This window comes from Alnus glutinosa, chromosome 13 (genome assembly GCF_958979055.1).
Source record: "Alnus glutinosa chromosome 13, dhAlnGlut1.1, whole genome shotgun sequence".
Taxonomy (NCBI): domain Eukaryota; kingdom Viridiplantae; phylum Streptophyta; class Magnoliopsida; order Fagales; family Betulaceae; genus Alnus; species Alnus glutinosa.
In genome coordinates, this window is record NC_084898.1 from 10,001 (window position 1) to 28,830 (window position 18,830).

The 18,830-nt window shown below is 39.0% G+C and overlaps 2 protein-coding genes across 2 annotated transcripts; one reads left to right on the forward strand and one right to left on the reverse strand.

Annotated features, from left to right (window-relative positions):
• Nucleotides 1-3,437: 3,437 nt before the first annotated feature.
• LOC133855050 (probable receptor-like protein kinase At1g33260) lies at nt 3,438-5,340 on the reverse strand. Its single transcript, XM_062291342.1, has 2 exons — nt 4,430-5,340; nt 3,438-4,316 (listed from the first exon to the last, which is right to left on the reverse strand). The coding sequence occupies exons 1-2, from the start codon at nt 4,833-4,835 to the stop codon at nt 3,565-3,567; spliced, it is 1,158 nt and encodes a 385-aa protein (XP_062147326.1). The 5' UTR covers nt 4,836-5,340; the 3' UTR covers nt 3,438-3,564.
• Nucleotides 5,341-14,546: 9,206 nt separating this feature from the next.
• LOC133855037 (uncharacterized) lies at nt 14,547-17,094 on the forward strand. The gene is made up of 3 exons (XM_062291331.1): nt 14,547-15,873; nt 15,973-16,524; nt 16,635-17,094. Exons 1-3 carry the CDS (start codon nt 14,926-14,928, stop codon nt 16,743-16,745), a joined length of 1,611 nt encoding a protein of 536 aa, XP_062147315.1. The 5' UTR covers nt 14,547-14,925; the 3' UTR covers nt 16,746-17,094.
• Nucleotides 17,095-18,830: the final 1,736 nt, after the last annotated feature.

The following is an 18,830-nucleotide window of genomic DNA, read 5'->3' on the forward strand; positions in this document are numbered from 1 at the left end:
TTCTGCATCGAACATTAGTAATTCAAATTTTTTTGTACTAGAAAGATTTAAAACTTATTTCTCTCACTCTTAACATTTTAGAAATACCAGGGTTGTCCCAATTCTGTTCAATTTGACCCAAGTAAATTGATTATAAATGTTGTGTGGTCACAGTTATTTCCTGAGACTCACACTCGCTTTTTGCATCGGAAGACAGTAATTCAAATTTTTGTGTACCGGAAAGTTTTCAAACTCATTTCTCTCGCTCTTAAAATATTAAAAACACCGGGGTTGTCTTAATTCTGTTCAGTTTGACCCAAGAAAATTGATGATAAAAGTTGTATGTTCAAGATTTCTTCTTGTTGGGACTCACACTCACTTTTTACAACGGACGATAGCAATTCGAATTTTTGTGTATTGAAAAGATTTCAAACTCATTTCTCTCGCTCTTAAAATATTAGAAACCCCGGGTTTGTCCGGATTCTATTCCGTTTCACCCAAGAAAATTGATGATAAAGGTTGGATGGTCACAGTTTCTTCCTATTGGGATTCACACTTTAATTCTGCATCAAACGTTAATAATTTGAATTTTTGTGAACCGAAAAGATTTCAAACTCGTTTATCTCGCTCTTAAAATATTAGAAACACTGTTGTTGTTCTCATTATGTTCCGTTTGACTGAATAAAATTGATGATAAAAGTTTTATGTTCGCTGTTTCTTTCGATTGGGACTCACACTCTTTTTTTGCATCGAACAATTGTAATGCGAATTGTTGTGTCCCAGAAAATTTTCAAACTCATTTCTCTCGCTCTTAAAATATTAGAAACTTTAGGGTTGTCCCTTTTCTATTCCGTTTGAATCATCAAAATTGATGATAAAAGTTGTATGTTCACGGTTTTTTCCTATTGGGACTCACACTCGCTTTTTGCATCAAATGATAGTAATTCGTATTTTTGTGTCCCAGAAAGTTTTCAAACTCATTTCTCTCGCTCTTAAAATATTAGAAACGCCGGGGTTGTCCCATTTCTATTCCGTTTAACCCAAGAAAAATGACGATAAAAGTTGTACAGTCACGGTTTGTTTCAATTGGGACTCACACTCGCTTTTTGCATCGGACGATAGTAATTCAAATTTTTGTGTCTCAAAAAGTTTTCAAACTTGTTTTCCCTACTCTTAAAATATTAGAAACGGCGGGGTTATCCATTTCTGTTCCGTTTGACCCAAGAAAATTGATGATAAAAGTTGTACATTCAAGGTTTCTTGCTATTGGGACACACACTCGCTTTTTGCATCAGACGGTAGTAATTCAAATTTTTGTGTACCGAAAAGATTTCAAACACATTTCTCTCGCTTTTAAAATATTAGAAACACCAGGGATGTCCCGATTCTATTCTGTTTGACCTAAGAAAATTGATGATACAAGTTATATGGTCACGGTTTCTTCCTATCGGGACTCACTTTAATTCTGCATTGAACGTTAGTAATTCGAATTTTTGTGTACCGAAAAGATTTCAAACTCATTTCTCTCGCTCTTAAAATGTTATAAATACCAGGGTTGTCCCGATTCTATTCCGTTTGACCCAAGTCAATTGATTATAAATGTTGTGTGATCACGATTACTTCCTATTGGGACTCACACTCGCTTTTTGCATCGGACGATAGTAATTTTAATTTTTATGTACCGAAAAAATTTCAAACTCATTTCTCTCGCTCTTAAAATATTAGAAACACCGTGTTTATCCCGATTCTGTTCCGTTTGACCCAAGAAAATGGATGATAAAAGTTGTATGGTCTCAGTTTCTTCCTATTAGGACTTACACTTTAATTCTGCATCGAACGTTAGTAATTCAAATTTTTGTGAACCGGAAAGATTTCATACTCATTTATCTCTCTCTTAAATTATTAGAAACACCGGTGTTGTTCCGATTCTGTTCCGTTTGACCCAAGAAAATTGATGACAAAAGTTTTATGTTCACGGTTTCTTCCTATTGGAACTCATGTTCGCTTTTTGCCTCTGACGACAGTAATTCAAATTTTTGTGTACCGGAAAAATTTCAAACTCATTTCTCTCACTTTTAAAATATTAGAAACACCAGGTTGTCCCAATTCTGTTCTGTTTGACCCTAGAAAATTTATGGTAAAAGTTATATGTTCAAGGTTTCTTCCTGTTGGGACTCACACTTGCTTTTTACATCGAACAATAATAATTCGAATTTTTGTATACCGGAAGGATTTCAAACTCATTTCTCTCGCTCTTAAAATATTAGAAACACTGAGGTTGTCCCGATTCTGTTCCGAAAATATACATTGAGCTCTAAAGTGATCACATATAAGACATTTTTAGCATCAAACCCATCTGCACCCCAAAACTAATGAAATCGGCCTGTTAACGTGCTTTAGGGTGTTTTTTTTTTTTTTTTTTGTTTAAAAATTCTTTTAAAATGTCTTCTTTTTTTTTTTTTAGTATTTTATGTTTTTGGTGTTTGTTAATTTTTTATTTAGAGAACAAAATACATGAATTTTAACAAAAGTGAATGCATTTTCTCTTGAATATAGAATGTTTTATGTACTAGAGGAGCCAAGTTGAACTTCCCACAAGATGAATAGTTCTTAAAGCAAAGCTTATTATTAGCATGATTTTGTTAAATTATCATTCATCTCTAAAGATTAAGCTACCAAAAAACAGTGAAATTAATTATAAATTTTTATGAGTCCTTAAGTGGACTGTAGGCCTCTCTCAACCTAATAATGGACTGAACTATGTTCTCAATGCAAGCACCAAGGTTTGCCCGGAAAGTGCAACGGCAGCCTATAATAGACGAAATTAAGGCCCACGCTATTCTCTTTTATCATGCATTATTAATCTGTAATTTTACTACTAATATGCTTGAATTATTCTTAGTGAATAATTTATCATGTATATATAGTTCTAAAAGAAACTGTTTCTTGTGCTGAAGAATTTAAATTCCTAAAAATTACACAAAATCTTTACAAATAAAAAATATTCTGAGATGATTGGGATCCATATCTTTCACTTTTTTCTTCTTCTTTTGTTTTTTTTTCAATTAAATAAAGGGTAAAGGGAACGGGGAAGATTACATGAAATACAAATAAACGGTGGGCAAGACAACAAAACCCCCAAAACAAGTTAAACAACCACTGCTGGTAATATAGAGATTTGTTGTAAATTGGGATTTCATAATGGTGTTTTGGTAGAAGAGGCTTTTTGTTTTCTGAAATTTTTTTGTTGTCGTTGGCTTTCTGGTTGTATATGGGCTAGCTAGTGTTTCTGATCTTTTTTTTTTTTGGCAGTTTAGTTTCCGTATTCTGATTTGTACTTATTTTGTTTAGGGGTTGTTGTTAGTGACACTATAGTGTTCGCTTCTCGTATTTGCTTGGTTGATATATACAAAGTTACTCATTCATCCAAAAACTAAAATAAAAAGAAAGAAAGAAGGTGATGTAACGCAGCTTGTTAACCGCTGCTTCTAACGAATCAAGTTACAAGTATTATAAGAGAAGTGAAAACTGAGATAGAATCGCCATGGTCGACCATCCCTATCAATCATGTCGATCATGGCTTAACTATAGGTAGTTAGATTTCTTTATTGAACCAAATTTCTTCTGTAGGAATAGGATGGAGATGGAAGAGATGTTCTCCTTAAAAGATTGCAAGATGCAAGTAGCAGAAGGCCTGAGGATGGGCGACTGGCCAAGGCACAGGGCTGAGATGGATAGGATGGCTATGGCTTCTTCCAGGTCATAGTCCCAAGCTAGCCGTGGATCCACCATTTCCGCCACCTCCCTAGCTCCCAATTCAGTGACGTTCCTCAGCTTGGGTCTCAGTATAGATGTCAAAAACTGCCCCCTTTCAGAGCAGAAGGCCTCCATCCCCGTGACTAGTTCCAGAAGGACGACACCAAAGCTGTAAACATCGTTCTTCTTTGAGGCTATTCCCGTTCTCAGGTAGTGGGGATCAGTGTAACCAGGGGAGCCCATCATCACTTGCTTTATCCTTAAGGGAGAGGAGGAAGAAGACGAAGAATATGGAGAAGATGAAGGCGGTTGTACAGTCGAAGCAAACCCCATCTTCGCAAACCCGAAATCGCAGAGCTTGCAGTTGAGATGCTCGTCCAGCAGGATGTTTGAAGCTTTGATGTCGCCGTGAACAATCTGGGGGGTGCATTTTTCATGCAAATATTCAAGTGCTTGCGCAAGCTGGAAGGCTACGGTCATGCGGCTTCTCCACGAAATCACTGGCGATTCCCTTTCTGCATCATGGAGCTTCTCTTGCAAGCTTCCTTTGGGAACATACTCGAATACCATGGCCCCTTGTTCTGAAATTATGCATTTCAGATCTCAAAACTTAAACAAAGGGAATTTATGAGAAATGATATACATATTAAAAAGAAAGGGGGAAGAACAGATTAAAACACAGACACCAACTCACTTCCGTCATCGCAGTAGCCAAGAAGCTTGACGATATTTTCATGGCGAAGACGGAGCAGGATGTCTAGTTCCTGCTTGAACAATTGGTTGAGACGCTCGCTGCCAGTGTGGATCTTGACTGCCCCCAGGCCCAGGGCCACACTGGAGCCCGGCAAGTTAGCCAGATAGACTGTGCTGAACCCTCCAGATCCAATCACCTTGGAGAAGTTCATAGTCACCCTCTCAACCTCGTCCCAGGTGAATTTCCTGACGGGACTGTTATCCCTCCGCTTCTGATCATCAAGCTCATGCCAATTACTGTCAGTGATTCCATTGCCAGACCGTTTCTCACCATGCTCCTGGTGATCGATAACAACACGCTTGGATCTGCGTCTAATTTTGAATGCAAGGCACTTGAGGAAGGCCATGGCAAAGTGGCAAAAGGGAAGGGAACTCCCAAGTGTCAATGACAAGGTCAACGTGCGTGGGTGGGTCTCTTGTCCTGTTCCTGTTGCTGTGATTTTTATAGGAAGATGTCGGTGGATGTAGAGTTGGTATAATTGGAACAAGGATAATGGTTGGCGTGGGCTGAGAAGCGACCGAGAAGGCGAGTTGAGAAAAGAAAAAGGAAAATGAAAGGGATGGACCAAATAACACCAACGCCCGCAGACAGATTCAGACCCCGTAGACTGTAGAGCGTGTGGATGAACCCTCCTACTCTTTTGCTCTAGATTTGTTTAAGTCCCCGCGGAGGCAGAATCCAACAGTGCCTCCATTCCGATCCAGACATGAAGAAATGAAGCTTCCAAGGCAGAGAGATCTAATGTTTGTTAAACTGTGAGAAGAAAAACGAATAACGGGAGAATTTCTACAAAATGGAACAATCAAATATGATTATCTCAAATCGTCATTTCCAAATATTCTTGCTTCCCAACCGCCGGTCTTTCGTTTTTTTTCTTTTTGTTCTTTTTCTTTTTGGGCCCTTTCTCAAAGTCAAATTAGGATTACCAGTCGTTCACTGAATCCCTCACTTTTTAAGTAACAAGAAGCATCGGCTTGTGGCCCACCAATAAAAACTCGATTTCCGTGTTGCTAACCACGTTTAAATTTATAAATTATTTTTCTTTTCCTCTACCTAATACCTTTGAAACTTTACTCTTTGGGATAGCAAAACGCACAGCTAACCACCAAGCCAAAGAACTCACAAAAAAGAAACCACCGAGCCAAAGGAGGACGGTCAAAGAATCAGTCTTCCTGCCTTTATTTATTTATTTATTTTTTTAACACAGAACCATTTCTTCATTATCATTCCAGAGAATACATCCCCAAAGGGGTACATAACCAGGAACATCGCCCAAAGGCAAGAAATCAAAGGCTGAAGGCCAGTCGCAGTGAACAGAAATAATGAATCTTTGCCCACAAAATCAGGAACACCTGATTTGAAGCAGCTACCAAACATAGCGGTAGACTGTGAGACAAAGATGGAATATACATAAAAACACAAACAGCAAACTCAAAATACCAACACCGGCAAGAAACGGCTGCCGGAGACGGCACGTGTAAAACACGCACCATCTCCGGGAACCTCCCTCACAACATACGACCTTCACAAGCAGAGATCGGCACCTTCCAAGACCGAAGAAAGCAGTTGTGGCCCACACACGCTAAAAACAGAACTGAAACGCCGGCGCGTGCAGGTCACGCCGACCGGAGACGAACAGCACAGCCTCAAAAGATAACCAAATCTGACCAGAAAAGGCCGACCACTGCACTCGCAAGTTCCTATTGGAGAAAGTCCAGTCGAGGCTGACAGATCTAGCGTTAAACAAAACTCCACCGGAACCCTCCAACACCTGCCGTTCTTCACGGGCCAACACCTGAAAATCACTGCTTGCAACAAGAAAAACAACAGAAAAAAGAAAAAACCCCAACAAACCTCCACCAGTTCAAGCACTGGGAGGAACAAAACTCCAACAGCCAGATGGCTTGGAGACAAAAAATCCTCGACCCAACGGCCAGGGGAAACACCAGCACCCCGGAGGGGGAGACACGGAGCCTCCCCCCCCCAGCGAACGAGCTCACAGGGTTTTCTCTCTCTCTAGAAATTACAGACCTTCTCTCTCAAGAAAGGGGAAAGAGTGGACGACTTATCACGACACGTCTCACTTGTGGAAAAAGAATGTAAGTCCAAGTTCCTGCCTTTATTATGGCGTCAAGATTTTGAGGAAGCAATGTGGTTTGTCTATTTTGAGGGCCGCATTGGGGCCTAAAATGCAGTACGATTTTCTCTCAATTGCGTTTTTGTCTGGGGTTGGATGAAACCATGATTCCAAGGGCCGCATATTGTTTTAGCATTTCAAGGTACCGAAGGGATGAGCCTGTTTGGTTGCATTTTTTGAATACAGGTTTTCTGTTTTCAAAATAACAAAACAAGTTTTATTTACTATTCTGAGATTTCTATTTGGGTAAAAATAAAGTTAAATATATTATGACCTGTGTGGTTTCAAATATTTATTTTTTACTCCATGTGTTTTCATTTTTATTACAAGTGATACATGTACCACGTGAAAAGATGGAGATGATACTTCCGTCAATTTTTTTGTTCAAAACTTACGTATTTTCACATCAGCGACACGTGACACCATTAAAATTGCGACACATGGCAGCCATATTTTTTTAATTTTTTAATTTTATTTTGTGGCTTTAAAAAATAAAAAATAAATAATCATGGTTTTTAATTTTAAGGCCTTTCTTTTTTTTAAAAAAAAAAAAATGTAGAGATGGCTTATCCCAAGGGCCAAAATGGGGTGGCCGAAACCACCCCGATTTGGTTGGGCCTTGGGAATGGCTTAGTCACCCCTAAATTTTTTATTTTAAGCCTTAAAATAAAATAATTTTTTTTTTAAAAAAAAAAAAAAAAAAGAAGAAGTGCAGCCACGAGTCGTAATTTTAATGGTACCACTTGTCGTTGACGTGGAAATCTGTCAATTTTGGATGAAAAAATAGATGAAGGTACCATCTCTGTCTTTTTTTTCTTCTTTTTTTTCTTCTTTTTTTTGATGAATTAAATCATTTTATAACCATCTCATCGTCTATACAACATTCCAGCAAACTAGAACTCCAACACTCAAGGCAGAGCCTTACACGCTGCAGAAAACATCAACACAATCACACCTAAAGCTAACTAACTCATCAACAATACAACATTGAAACAAACAATTACAGACAAGAGAAAAGATTCCACTTGGCTACAAGAGACATCTACAAGTTTGATTTCTGAAAATGACTCTGAGCCATAATCCTTGCTCTGACCCCCCAACATATCTGTGCCAATATATCTTCTTCCGAGCGAGGATTATTTCCATGCAAGGGAGTGTTTCATTGCTTCTAGAGGTGATACACAATTGCAGCAAAGCAAAGCCTACCCAAGCAGGTTTTCAAGCTTTTCCCCCACAACGTTTTAAGGCCCCAATCTTCAACTTCATCCCAATTAGTTAGCACAGCAAAAGAACAATCCCCCATGATAGCTTTTCAGATCCGACCACTAAAGCTACACCGAAAAAACATATGTTCTCTACTTTCCTACACAGCATAACAGAATAAGCATAGACACGGGCCCAAATACCCCTAGGCACTCATCTTATGCCAAGTGACAACCGCATCCCTAAACACCAGCCATAAGAAAAATGAATGTATCGGGATAGCCATAAAAAACCATACGGTCTTCCACCAAGGCACAACCTAATGTCTACTCCTTAGCTTCTCCCAAGTTTCTGGACAGGAGTATTTACCATTCTTAGACTCCCAAACAGGAAGATCATCTCCCCCCAGCTGAATATCCGAAAGGCTACCTTGGGTTTCAACAATAGCCTCAGATCTAAATGAAGGCCAAAACCATTCTCCATTCCTAATAATATTTGACAGCTTAGCATCAATGGAAAAACCAGAGTCATAGACAGCCCTATAGCCAAATCTATCAAACATGCAGCTAGCAGGATGCCAATTATCCAACCAAAGAAAGATCTTTATACCATCTCCAACTTTGAATCGAATTAAGCTCCTGGCAAGCTCACAGATCTTCAATAATTTCTTACAGCTCCAAGAGCACGAGGTAAGAATAGGAATTGTCCACAAGCTCCTACTCCTAAGTCAATTAGTCTCAGTCCAAGCAACCCAAAGAGGACTACCTCCGTCTTTTTTCCATAACACAAAAGGCAAAAAAATAAAAATAAAAGTACAGAAGATAAAAAATAAAAATTTAAAATCACGTGAGCCGTAACTTTTTTTTTTTTTTTTTTTTTTTTTATAAAAAAAAAAAAAAAAAAAAAAAAAAAAAAAAAAACTTGGTTAACAATAACGTAATCAAGAAGAGAGGTGACCAAAACCTGAGAGAGCCAGAACCAAAAAAAAAAGACCTTATTGTTTTTTAATATCTAATGACAAATCCTTTCTCAGAAAGGTTTAGATTTAATGCATTTTTCATGTGGTTGCATATTCTCTTAAAGCACGCCTCCTTAATTTTTTGGGCTTATTGGGGAGAATAATGATTGTTGTACACCAAGTGTACAACAATCATACAACACCCCTTCACAAGGGGTGGGTCCCACACACTACACTTGGTGTACAACAATCACTCCCCTTATTTTAAACAAGTCGATAGGATTGCTGACAATATAGATCCTGACCATTCGTTTGTACTAAACGGTCAGGAATATCATCATCATCAAAGTCTACAAAAAAAAAAAAAAAAAAAAAAAAGAAGAAAAGTGAAAAGCAAGTGCGACGGGCCACACCATTAAGTATTTGAGGTGTTCGGAGGTGACCGAACACCCATATCAAATGTCTTGAAGGTGAACGGATCACTGCAAAACTTATTTGCGGGGTGGTCGCCCCACCCCTATCACATCAACTGTTTTAGGATAGTCCGGCCACCCAATCAATTGTTTAAGGTGGCTGACAATTTTCAAACAATGCATCCAAGTGGTCGAAAACCCTTATCAATTGTTCTTAGGTTGTTCAATCATCCCATCAATTCCTTTGGGGGTGACCCAACTGTCAAAAAGAAGAGCAAAAAGAAGTGAAAAGAGAGGGGCAACTGACCATCCCAAAACAATATATGATTTTAAGGTTACAATTAGTGACAATTAGATCAAATAATTTTGAACCGTTTGATGCGTCCAAAATCATTATAAATACTATGATTTGGTCATATTCATAGACACAACAGTATTGGGTTGTTTGATAAAGATTGTTGAGTTGATTTTTTTATTTTTTATTTTTTTTTTATTATTATTATTTATTAGTAGTAAAATAGAAGAGCCAAAAAAAGTGATAAGAGAGGGGCAACCGACCATCCCCAAACAATATATGATTTTGTGGTTACAATTAGTGACAATTGGGTCAAATAATTTTGGGCCGTTAGATGTGTCCAAAATCACTATGAATATAATGATTTGGTCATATTCATAGACACAACACTATGTGAGTGTTTGGTAAAGATTGTTGAGTTAATTTTTTTTATTATTATTACTAGTAAAAAGCAATTGATGTGATATAAAGTAGAAAGAATTTGTATGAAAAAAGAAAAAAAAAATTGTAGTGTAGTAAATTTTTTTTATTTGAATAATAATAAAAAATTATTTATATGATATAAAAAGTAAAATTATTTATATGATATAAAAAGTAAAAAAAGTTAAAATGTTTTAGAAGTTGACTATTCTCTAATTTTGTCAAATCTTTTAGCATTCATAAAGGGGACAAAATATGTTATAAAGAAATCGTAGATGCGATCTAACCTTGAAGTCTTAATTTTATTTTTGCTTTCATATTTTTGCTTTCATATTTTTCCTTTTACAACTCATATTTTCTCAACAATTTTAGAACATAATTTGAGTTACGGAGGCAATGTCATCAATTCAAGTGATGAACCAAGACTTCGTTTGACTCTATCATTTTGACGGACAAAATTTCACTCGCGGGCAGCAGAAGATGTGTTGTTCCTACTCACCACATTGAATTTTAGATACATTCTGGATGATGATTTGGACCAAATTCTTGGTCCTACTCCAGAAGAAACTGACGAATTGAAGGAGAAGCGGTAGGAGGACGATTTCCTTTACAAGGGACACATCCTCGATCCACTGTCGAATTCCATCTATGATATGTACCGAAGATCTCAGATTCTCCATCGGCAAAATAAATTTGGAAAAGCTTGGAGACAGTAAAAAATTAGAAAAGGCAGGTATTTCACCTGCTACACAAAAATTTGACAGGATCGTGATGCACAAATTTTTTGACAATAAATTCCAGCAGGAAGAGGATAGCGACATGATGAGTGCATGAAAAGGAGCGGAGTATTTTCGCGAGGGATTTGATTGCTGCGTTATAGGGGTATAGCATGGTACAACACTCCTCCACACGAGAGCGAGACTCAATGTGGTGTGAGAAGGTATTGTATCTATGTTGTGCTCTTATAGTAAATCTAACGTTTTCCTTTTCGCTCCTCAAATGATTTCAAGGCCCAGGACAAGCAGGGGGAAAAAATGCGCAAAACAAAACGTTGGTTGAAAAGGACACGGACAAACAAAGCGCAACGCAGGGGATTTCAGATGGTGTAGAATGTACGTAGAGAGGCTCGCTTTAAATTTGAAAAATAAAAACTGAAAAAGCGAACAAAGACGTCAAAAATCAACATCACACAATCCGAGAGAGACTCCGTTTGAATATGATTTAACCAAGCCAAATCCCCCTTCCGCCTTCTGGAACCCAAAGTGAACTGACTTTGCTCTCCCAATTATTCTACAAATATTCTACAATTACAGACAAGAGAAAAGATTCCACTTGGCTACAAGAGCCATCTACAAGTTTGATTTCTGAAAATGACTCTGAGCCATAATCCTTGCTCTGACCCCCCAACATATCTGTGCCAATATATCTTCTTCCGAGCGAGGATTATTTCCATGCAAGGGAGTGTTTCATTGCTTCTAGAGGTGATACACAATTGCAGCAAAGCAAAGCCTACCCAAGCAGGTTTTCAAGCTTTTCCCCCACAACGTTTTAAGGCCCCAATCTTCAACTTCATCCCAATTAGTTAGCACAGCAAAAGAACAATCCCCCATGATAGCTTTTCAGATCCGACCACTAAAGCTACACCGAAAAAACATATGTTCTCTACTTTCCTACACAGCATAACAGAATAAGCATAGACACGGGCCCAAATACCCCTAGGCACTCATCTTATGCCAAGTGACAACCGCATCCCTAAACACCAGCCATAAGAAAAATGAATGTATCGGGATAGCCATAAAAAACCATACGGTCTTCCACCAAGGCACAACCTAATGTCTACTCCTTAGCTTCTCCCAAGTTTCTGGACAGGAGTATTTACCATTCTTAGACTCCCAAACAGGAAGATCATCTCCCCCCAGCTGAATATCCGAAAGGCTACCTTGGGTTTCAACAATAGCCTCAGATCTAAATGAAGGCCAAAACCATTCTCCATTCCTAATAATATTTGACAGCTTAGCATCAATGGAAAAACCAGAGTCATAGACAGCCCTATAGCCAAATCTATCAAACATGCAGCTAGCAGGATGCCAATTATCCAACCAAAGAAAGATCTTTATACCATCTCCAACTTTGAATCGAATTAAGCTCCTGGCAAGCTCACAGATCTTCAATAATTTCTTACAGCTCCAAGAGCACGAGGTAAGAATAGGAATTGTCCACAAGCTCCTACTCCTAAGTCAATTAGTCTCAGTCCAAGCAACCCAAAGAGGACTACCTCCGTCTTTTTTCCATAACACAAAAGGCAAAAAAATAAAAATAAAAGTACAGAAGATAAAAAATAAAAATTTAAAATCACGTGAGCCGTAACTTTTTTTTTTTTTTTTTTTTTTTTTATAAAAAAAAAAAAAAAAAAAAAAAAAAAAAAAAAAAAACTTGGTTAACAATAACGTAATCAAGAAGAGAGGTGACCAAAACCTGAGAGAGCCAGAACCAAAAAAAAAAGACCTTATTGTTTTTTAATATCTAATGACAAATCCTTTCTCAGAAAGGTTTAGATTTAATGCATTTTTCATGTGGTTGCATATTCTCTTAAAGCACGCCTCCTTAATTTTTTGGGCTTATTGGGGAGAATAATGATTGTTGTACACCAAGTGTACAACAATCATACAACACCCCTTCACAAGGGGTGGGTCCCACACACTATGGGACCCACCCCTTGTGAAGGGGTGTTGTATGATTGTTGTACACTTGGTGTACAACAATCACTCCCCTTATTTTAAACAAGTCGATAGGATTGCTGACAATATAGATCCTGACCATTCGTTTGTACTAAACGGTCAGGAATATCATCATCATCAAAGTCTACAAAAAAAAAAAAAAAAAAAAAAAAAGAAGAAAAGTGAAAAGCAAGTGCAACGGGCCACACCATTAAGTATTTGAGGTGTTCGGAGGTGACCGAACACCCATATCAAATGTCTTGAAGGTGAACGGATCACTGCAAAACTTATTTGCGGGGTGGTCGCCCCACCCCTATCACATCAACTGTTTTAGGATAGTCCGGCCACCCAATCAATTGTTTAAGGTGGCTGACAATTTTCAAACAATGCATCCAAGTGGTCGAAAACCCTTATCAATTGTTCTTAGGTTGTTCAATCATCCCATCAATTCCTTTGGGGGTGACCCAACTGTCAAAAAGAAGAGCAAAAAGAAGTGAAAAGAGAGGGGCAACTGACCATCCCAAAACAATATATGATTTTAAGGTTACAATTAGTGACAATTAGATCAAATAATTTTGAACCGTTTGATGCGTCCAAAATCATTATAAATACTATGATTTGGTCATATTCATAGACACAACAGTATTGGGTTGTTTGATAAAGATTGTTGAGTTGATTTTTTTATTTTTTATTTTTTTTTTATTATTATTATTTATTAGTAGTAAAATAGAAGAGCCAAAAAAAGTGATAAGAGAGGGGCAACCGACCATCCCCAAACAATATATGATTTTGTGGTTACAATTAGTGACAATTGGGTCAAATAATTTTGGGCCGTTAGATGTGTCCAAAATCACTATGAATATAAGGATTTGGTCATATTCATAGACACAACACTATGTGAGTGTTTGGTAAAGATTGTTGAGTTAATTTTTTTTATTATTATTACTAGTAAAAAGCAATTGATGTGATATAAAGTAGAAAGAATTTGTATGAAAAAAGAAAAAAAAAATTGTAGTGTAGTAAATTTTTTTTATTTGAATAATAATAAAAAATTATTTATATGATATAAAAAGTAAAATTATTTATATGATATAAAAAGTAAAAAAAGTTAAAATGTTTTAGAAGTTGACTATTCTCTAATTTTGTCAAATCTTTTAGCATTCATAAAGGGGACAAAATATGTTATAAAGAAATCGTAGATGCGATCTAACCTTGAAGTCTTAATTTTATTTTTGCTTTCATATTTTTGCTTTCATATTTTTCCTTTTACAACTCATATTTTCTCAACAATTTTAGAACATAATTTGAGTTACGGAGGCAATGTCATCAATTCAAGTGATGAACCAAGACTTCGTTTGACTCTATCATTTTGACGGACAAAATTTCACTCGCGGGCAGCAGAAGATGTGTTGTTCCTACTCACCACATTGAATTTTAGATACATTCTGGATGATGATTTGGACCAAATTCTTGGTCCTACTCCAGAAGAAACTGACGAATTGAAGGAGAAGCGGTAGGAGGACGATTTCCTTTACAAGGGACACATCCTCGATCCACTGTCGAATTCCATCTATGATATGTACCGAAGATCTCAGATTCTCCATCGGCAAAATAAATTTGGAAAAGCTTGGAGACAGTAAAAAATTAGAAAAGGCAGGTATTTCACCTGCTACACAAAAATTTGACAGGATCGTGATGCACAAATTTTTTGACAATAAATTCCAGCAGGAAGAGGATAGCGACATGATGAGTGCATGAAAAGGAGCGGAGTATTTTCGCGAGGGATTTGATTGCTGCGTTATAGGGGTATAGCATGGTACAACACTCCTCCACACGAGAGCGAGACTCAATGTGGTGTGAGAAGGTATTGTATCTATGTTGTGCTCTTATAGTAAATCTAACGTTTTCCTTTTCGCTCCTCAAATGATTTCAAGGCCCAGGACAAGCAGGGGGAAAAAATGCGCAAAACAAAACGTTGGTTGAAAAGGACACGGACAAACAAAGCGCAACGCAGGGGATTTCAGATGGTGTAGAATGTACGTAGAGAGGCTCGCTTTAAATTTGAAAAATAAAAACTGAAAAAGCGAACAAAGACGTCAAAAATCAACATCACACAATCCGAGAGAGACTCCGTTTGAATATGATTTAACCAAGCCAAATCCCCCTTCCGCCTTCTGGAACCCAAAGTGAACTGACTTTGCTCTCCCAATCCCCCAATTTCCTGCCCTGATTACTCCCTCAACTCTGTCTTGATATTGTTGGTGGCGAGCGGTGGAAATGAACGTTGGGGGCGATGATGGTGACGAAGATGAACAAGAAATTGACGACGACAACGACGACGATGCCCTACCATCCTGACCTCCACAAGAATCGCTGTCGTAGCCAAAGCCGTCCATGTCGTCAGAGCCGCACGGGCACTGCCGTCGTGGCCGTGGCGGCACTCCTCCTCTCCACAGCAGCCTGGCTCTCTCTTGTCTTCTCCGGGACCACCACCCACTGCTGGCAGCGTTTCAAGCATTGGGAAGGCAGCCCCCATTCTCTACCCTGGACCGGGAGGAATCGTCGTCGTTCCGATCTGCTTTCGTCATCGGCGTCCTCCTCGCCTCCGCCTTTTCCCACTCACAGTGGCAGCCTTCCGGCGGAGTTGTCGCTGGAGCACATCGTGTTTGGCATTGCCGGATCCTCGCAGCTCTGGAAACGGCGCAAGGAATTCGTGAAGCTTTGGTGGCGTCCCGATGACATGCGCGGCCATGTCTGGTTGGAGGAGCCAGTGCCTCGCGAGGATGGCGATGATTCCTTACCGGCTGTCATGGTTTCCGAGGACATCTCCCGCTTCCGCTACACCAATCCCACCGGTCACCCTTCTGGACTCCGTATCTCTCGCATTATCACTGAGTGCTTCCGACTGGGTCAACCGGATGTACGCTGGTTCGTTCTGGGTGACGATGACACCATCTTCAATGCCGATAATCTGGTGGCTGTTCTCCGAAATTACGATCCGTCCGAGATGATTTACATTGGGAGCCCCTCCGAGAGCCATTCTGCCAATACCTATTTCAGCCACTCCATGGCTTTTGGCGGTGGTGGGATCGCTATTAGTCGCCCACTGGCCGAGGCACTCTCCAAGATTCAGGATGACTGCCTCGACAGGTATCCCAAGCTCTACGGAAGTGATGATCGCCTCCATGCCTGCATTTCCGAACTTGGCGTTCCATTAACCAGGGAACATGGCTTCCACCAGGTCTGATTCTTCTTCCATTCTTTCAGAAATAACTTCTTTCTGCATTTGATGCGCTAATCTCAAGAAACATTTTGGGAAAAATTCTGTTCTTTGTTGCAGTGGGATATTAGGGGTGACGCACACGGTCTTCTGTCCTCTCACCCCATTGCCCCCTTTGTTTCAATTCACCATGTCGATGCTGTTGATCCTTTTTATCCGGGCTTGAGCTCTCTGGAGAGCTTGAAACTCTTTACGAAGGCCATGAGACTCGACCCCAGGAGCTTCTTGCAGCGATCAATATGTTATGACCGAGCACGACACCTCACTTTTTCAGTCTCACTTGGTTATGTTGTTCAGGTTTTCCCAAACGTCGTGCTTCCCCGTGAGCTGGAACGCTCAGAGGTCACCTACTCTGCTTGGAACAGAATACGTCACAGGAGTGAATTCGACTTCGACACCAGGGATCCTTACACATCTGTTTGTAAAAAACCTATCCTTTTTTTCTTGAAAGACGTAGCCGGACAAGGAAATGCTACATTGGGTTCATATGCGCGGGCCAGAGGAAGAGAAGATTTGAAAAGAAAAGTTCTCTGCTTCCCACGTTCTCCTCCTCTGCGCTATGTGAAACATATTGAGGTCTTGGGTTTTCCACTCAGCAAGAATTGGCAATTGGTGTGTCTTTTCCCTTATTCTTTAATGTTACAATCTCTTTTTCTATTTCTACTGAATTTTCTGGATTTGGCCGTTTCAGTTTTTATAATGTCTTGAATGTCCTTGGACAGGCGCCACGTCGGTTATGTTGCAACCTAAACCAAACGAGTGAAGAAGGTCTTAGATTAACAGTTGGTCAGTGCGGGAAGGCAGCTTTCAGTTCTGTCACTGATTTTGTCTGACTATTGGCTGGGAGAGGGTATTTCGGTCGACTATTCTATTTATTGGGATATATGAATACCACCTAAAAGGAGTGTCTCCACCATCGTGTGCTTTATACTGTTGGGGCACATTAACTCTACGTCTCTACTCCTGCCTTTCAACGATCATGGGCCAACTGAGATCCGGCATTTGAAAATCCGTCTTGCAGAGTGTGCACGCTTCAGCTCGGGTATTACATTGATTGCCTTCGTTTTTGTTCAGAAGGTATTTTAATCACAAACTAAGATCTAAAATTTGGAAATTACTGATGATGTGAGAACAAATAGTAGTTATACGATGTGAATCCTAAATTAGTGATGACTTTCTTGATCCTCTGGTCTTCGTTTGTTGTTTCCGAGTTTTGTTTAAAGTGGTGGAATTACCTTCATTTAAGGCTGCACTTCCAATTAAATTCTAGTGAAGATAGGAGCTTCTTTTTTGACTTTCCAGACAAAGAAAGAAAATTAGTTATGGAAAAAACCTCCTTCAAAAATAATTTGGGGAGTGGAGTTCCATCCCTAGTTTTAATGCTTTTATATGATAACTAGATTTAGATGTAATTATTTAATTATATTAATTAGGATACTTATGTTTGGTCATGGAACTTCATCATTTTCCCCATGCCATTGCATCCTGCACAAAGTTGAATCCTTGATTAGGGAACTTTCTGATCCTAAAGTTATAATCTTTCTCTTTTTTAACTTGTGTATAACTAATGACAGTAATTACTTAAATACTTAGGATTTATGATTTCACTTGCAATATCAAGTCTCCCAACTCTATTTTTCATTGTAAACTAATAAGATATAAGGTGTCTTGAATACTTTGTGATGAAGAGTTTGAGTGTACCCTTCAGGAGGGGTGCGATTATGTTTCATTGATGTAATTGTTCCACAAGAAAAGAAAGAGAACTAACCCATACTTTGTTCTCAAGTTCTCCCTTGGTATGACTTAGAGCACTAGCAGCAAACATCCAACCATTTTCCTTATATTTAGGGAACAAAACTACTTTTTGTTTTCCTATATAAAAACACTCCACAATAGATTTTTTTAATTTTTCCTATATCAATTAAATATTCTTTTTTATTCTTTTTTCTCTTTCCTATTTTTTTTTATTCATTCTTTTCTTCTCTCTCTTGCTCTCTCGTCTTCTCCGTCACACTCACATAGAAGCAAAAATGCCAAAAACCCAAGAAAACTGCATCTTTCCATCCCCAGTAAATACTTCTGTTACATTCTGAATCCATTCCCGAATCGCCGTTGCATCCATCCATTCCCGAAATTTTTTTGTTCTTTTTCTCTTTTGGAAGGCTGTGGAATGGGTCTATGTCTTCTCTTTTGGAGCACTGTCTCGTCTTCGTCTCTCTCTCCCTCTCATCTTTTGGAGCACTGCGTCGTCTTTGTCTTCTATTTAGTGGATTTTGGGATGAAGTTTTTTCGTTTGTACCTCTGTTTTTGATGAAAATGGGAGAGAGAGAGAGAGAGAGAGAGAGAGAGAGAGAGAGAGAGGCATGAGAGATTTTTGGGGGTTTGGAGTTGTGGAGTTTGATCGAGTGTGTGAATTTTTATCAGTGGGTGGAAGAGGAGAGAGAGAGAGAGAGAGAGAGAGAGGCATGAATGGTAGAGGGGGAGATGGGGGGCTAACTCTGCAAAAGAAAGAAGAAGAAGAGAGGCATCAGAGATTTTTGGGGGTTTGGAGTTGTGGAGTTTGATCGAGTGTGTGAATTTTTATCAGTGGGTGGAAGAGGAGAGAGAGAGAGAGAGAGAGAGAGAGAGGCGTGAATGGGAGATGGGGGGCTAGCTCTGCAAAAGAAAGAAGAAGAAGAGAGGCATGAGAGATTTTTGGGGGTTTGGAGTTGTGGAGTTTGATCAAGTGTGTGAATTTTTATCAGTGGGCGGAAGAGGAGAGAATGTGTGTGTGTGTGAGAGAGAGAGAGAGAGAGAGAGAGAGAGAGAGAGAGAGAGAGAGAGAGAGAGAGGCGTGAATGGGAGAGGGGGAGATGGGGGGCTAGCTCTGCAAAAGAAAGAAGAAGAGAGATAGATAGAGAAGGTGTGTTGGAGGAGAG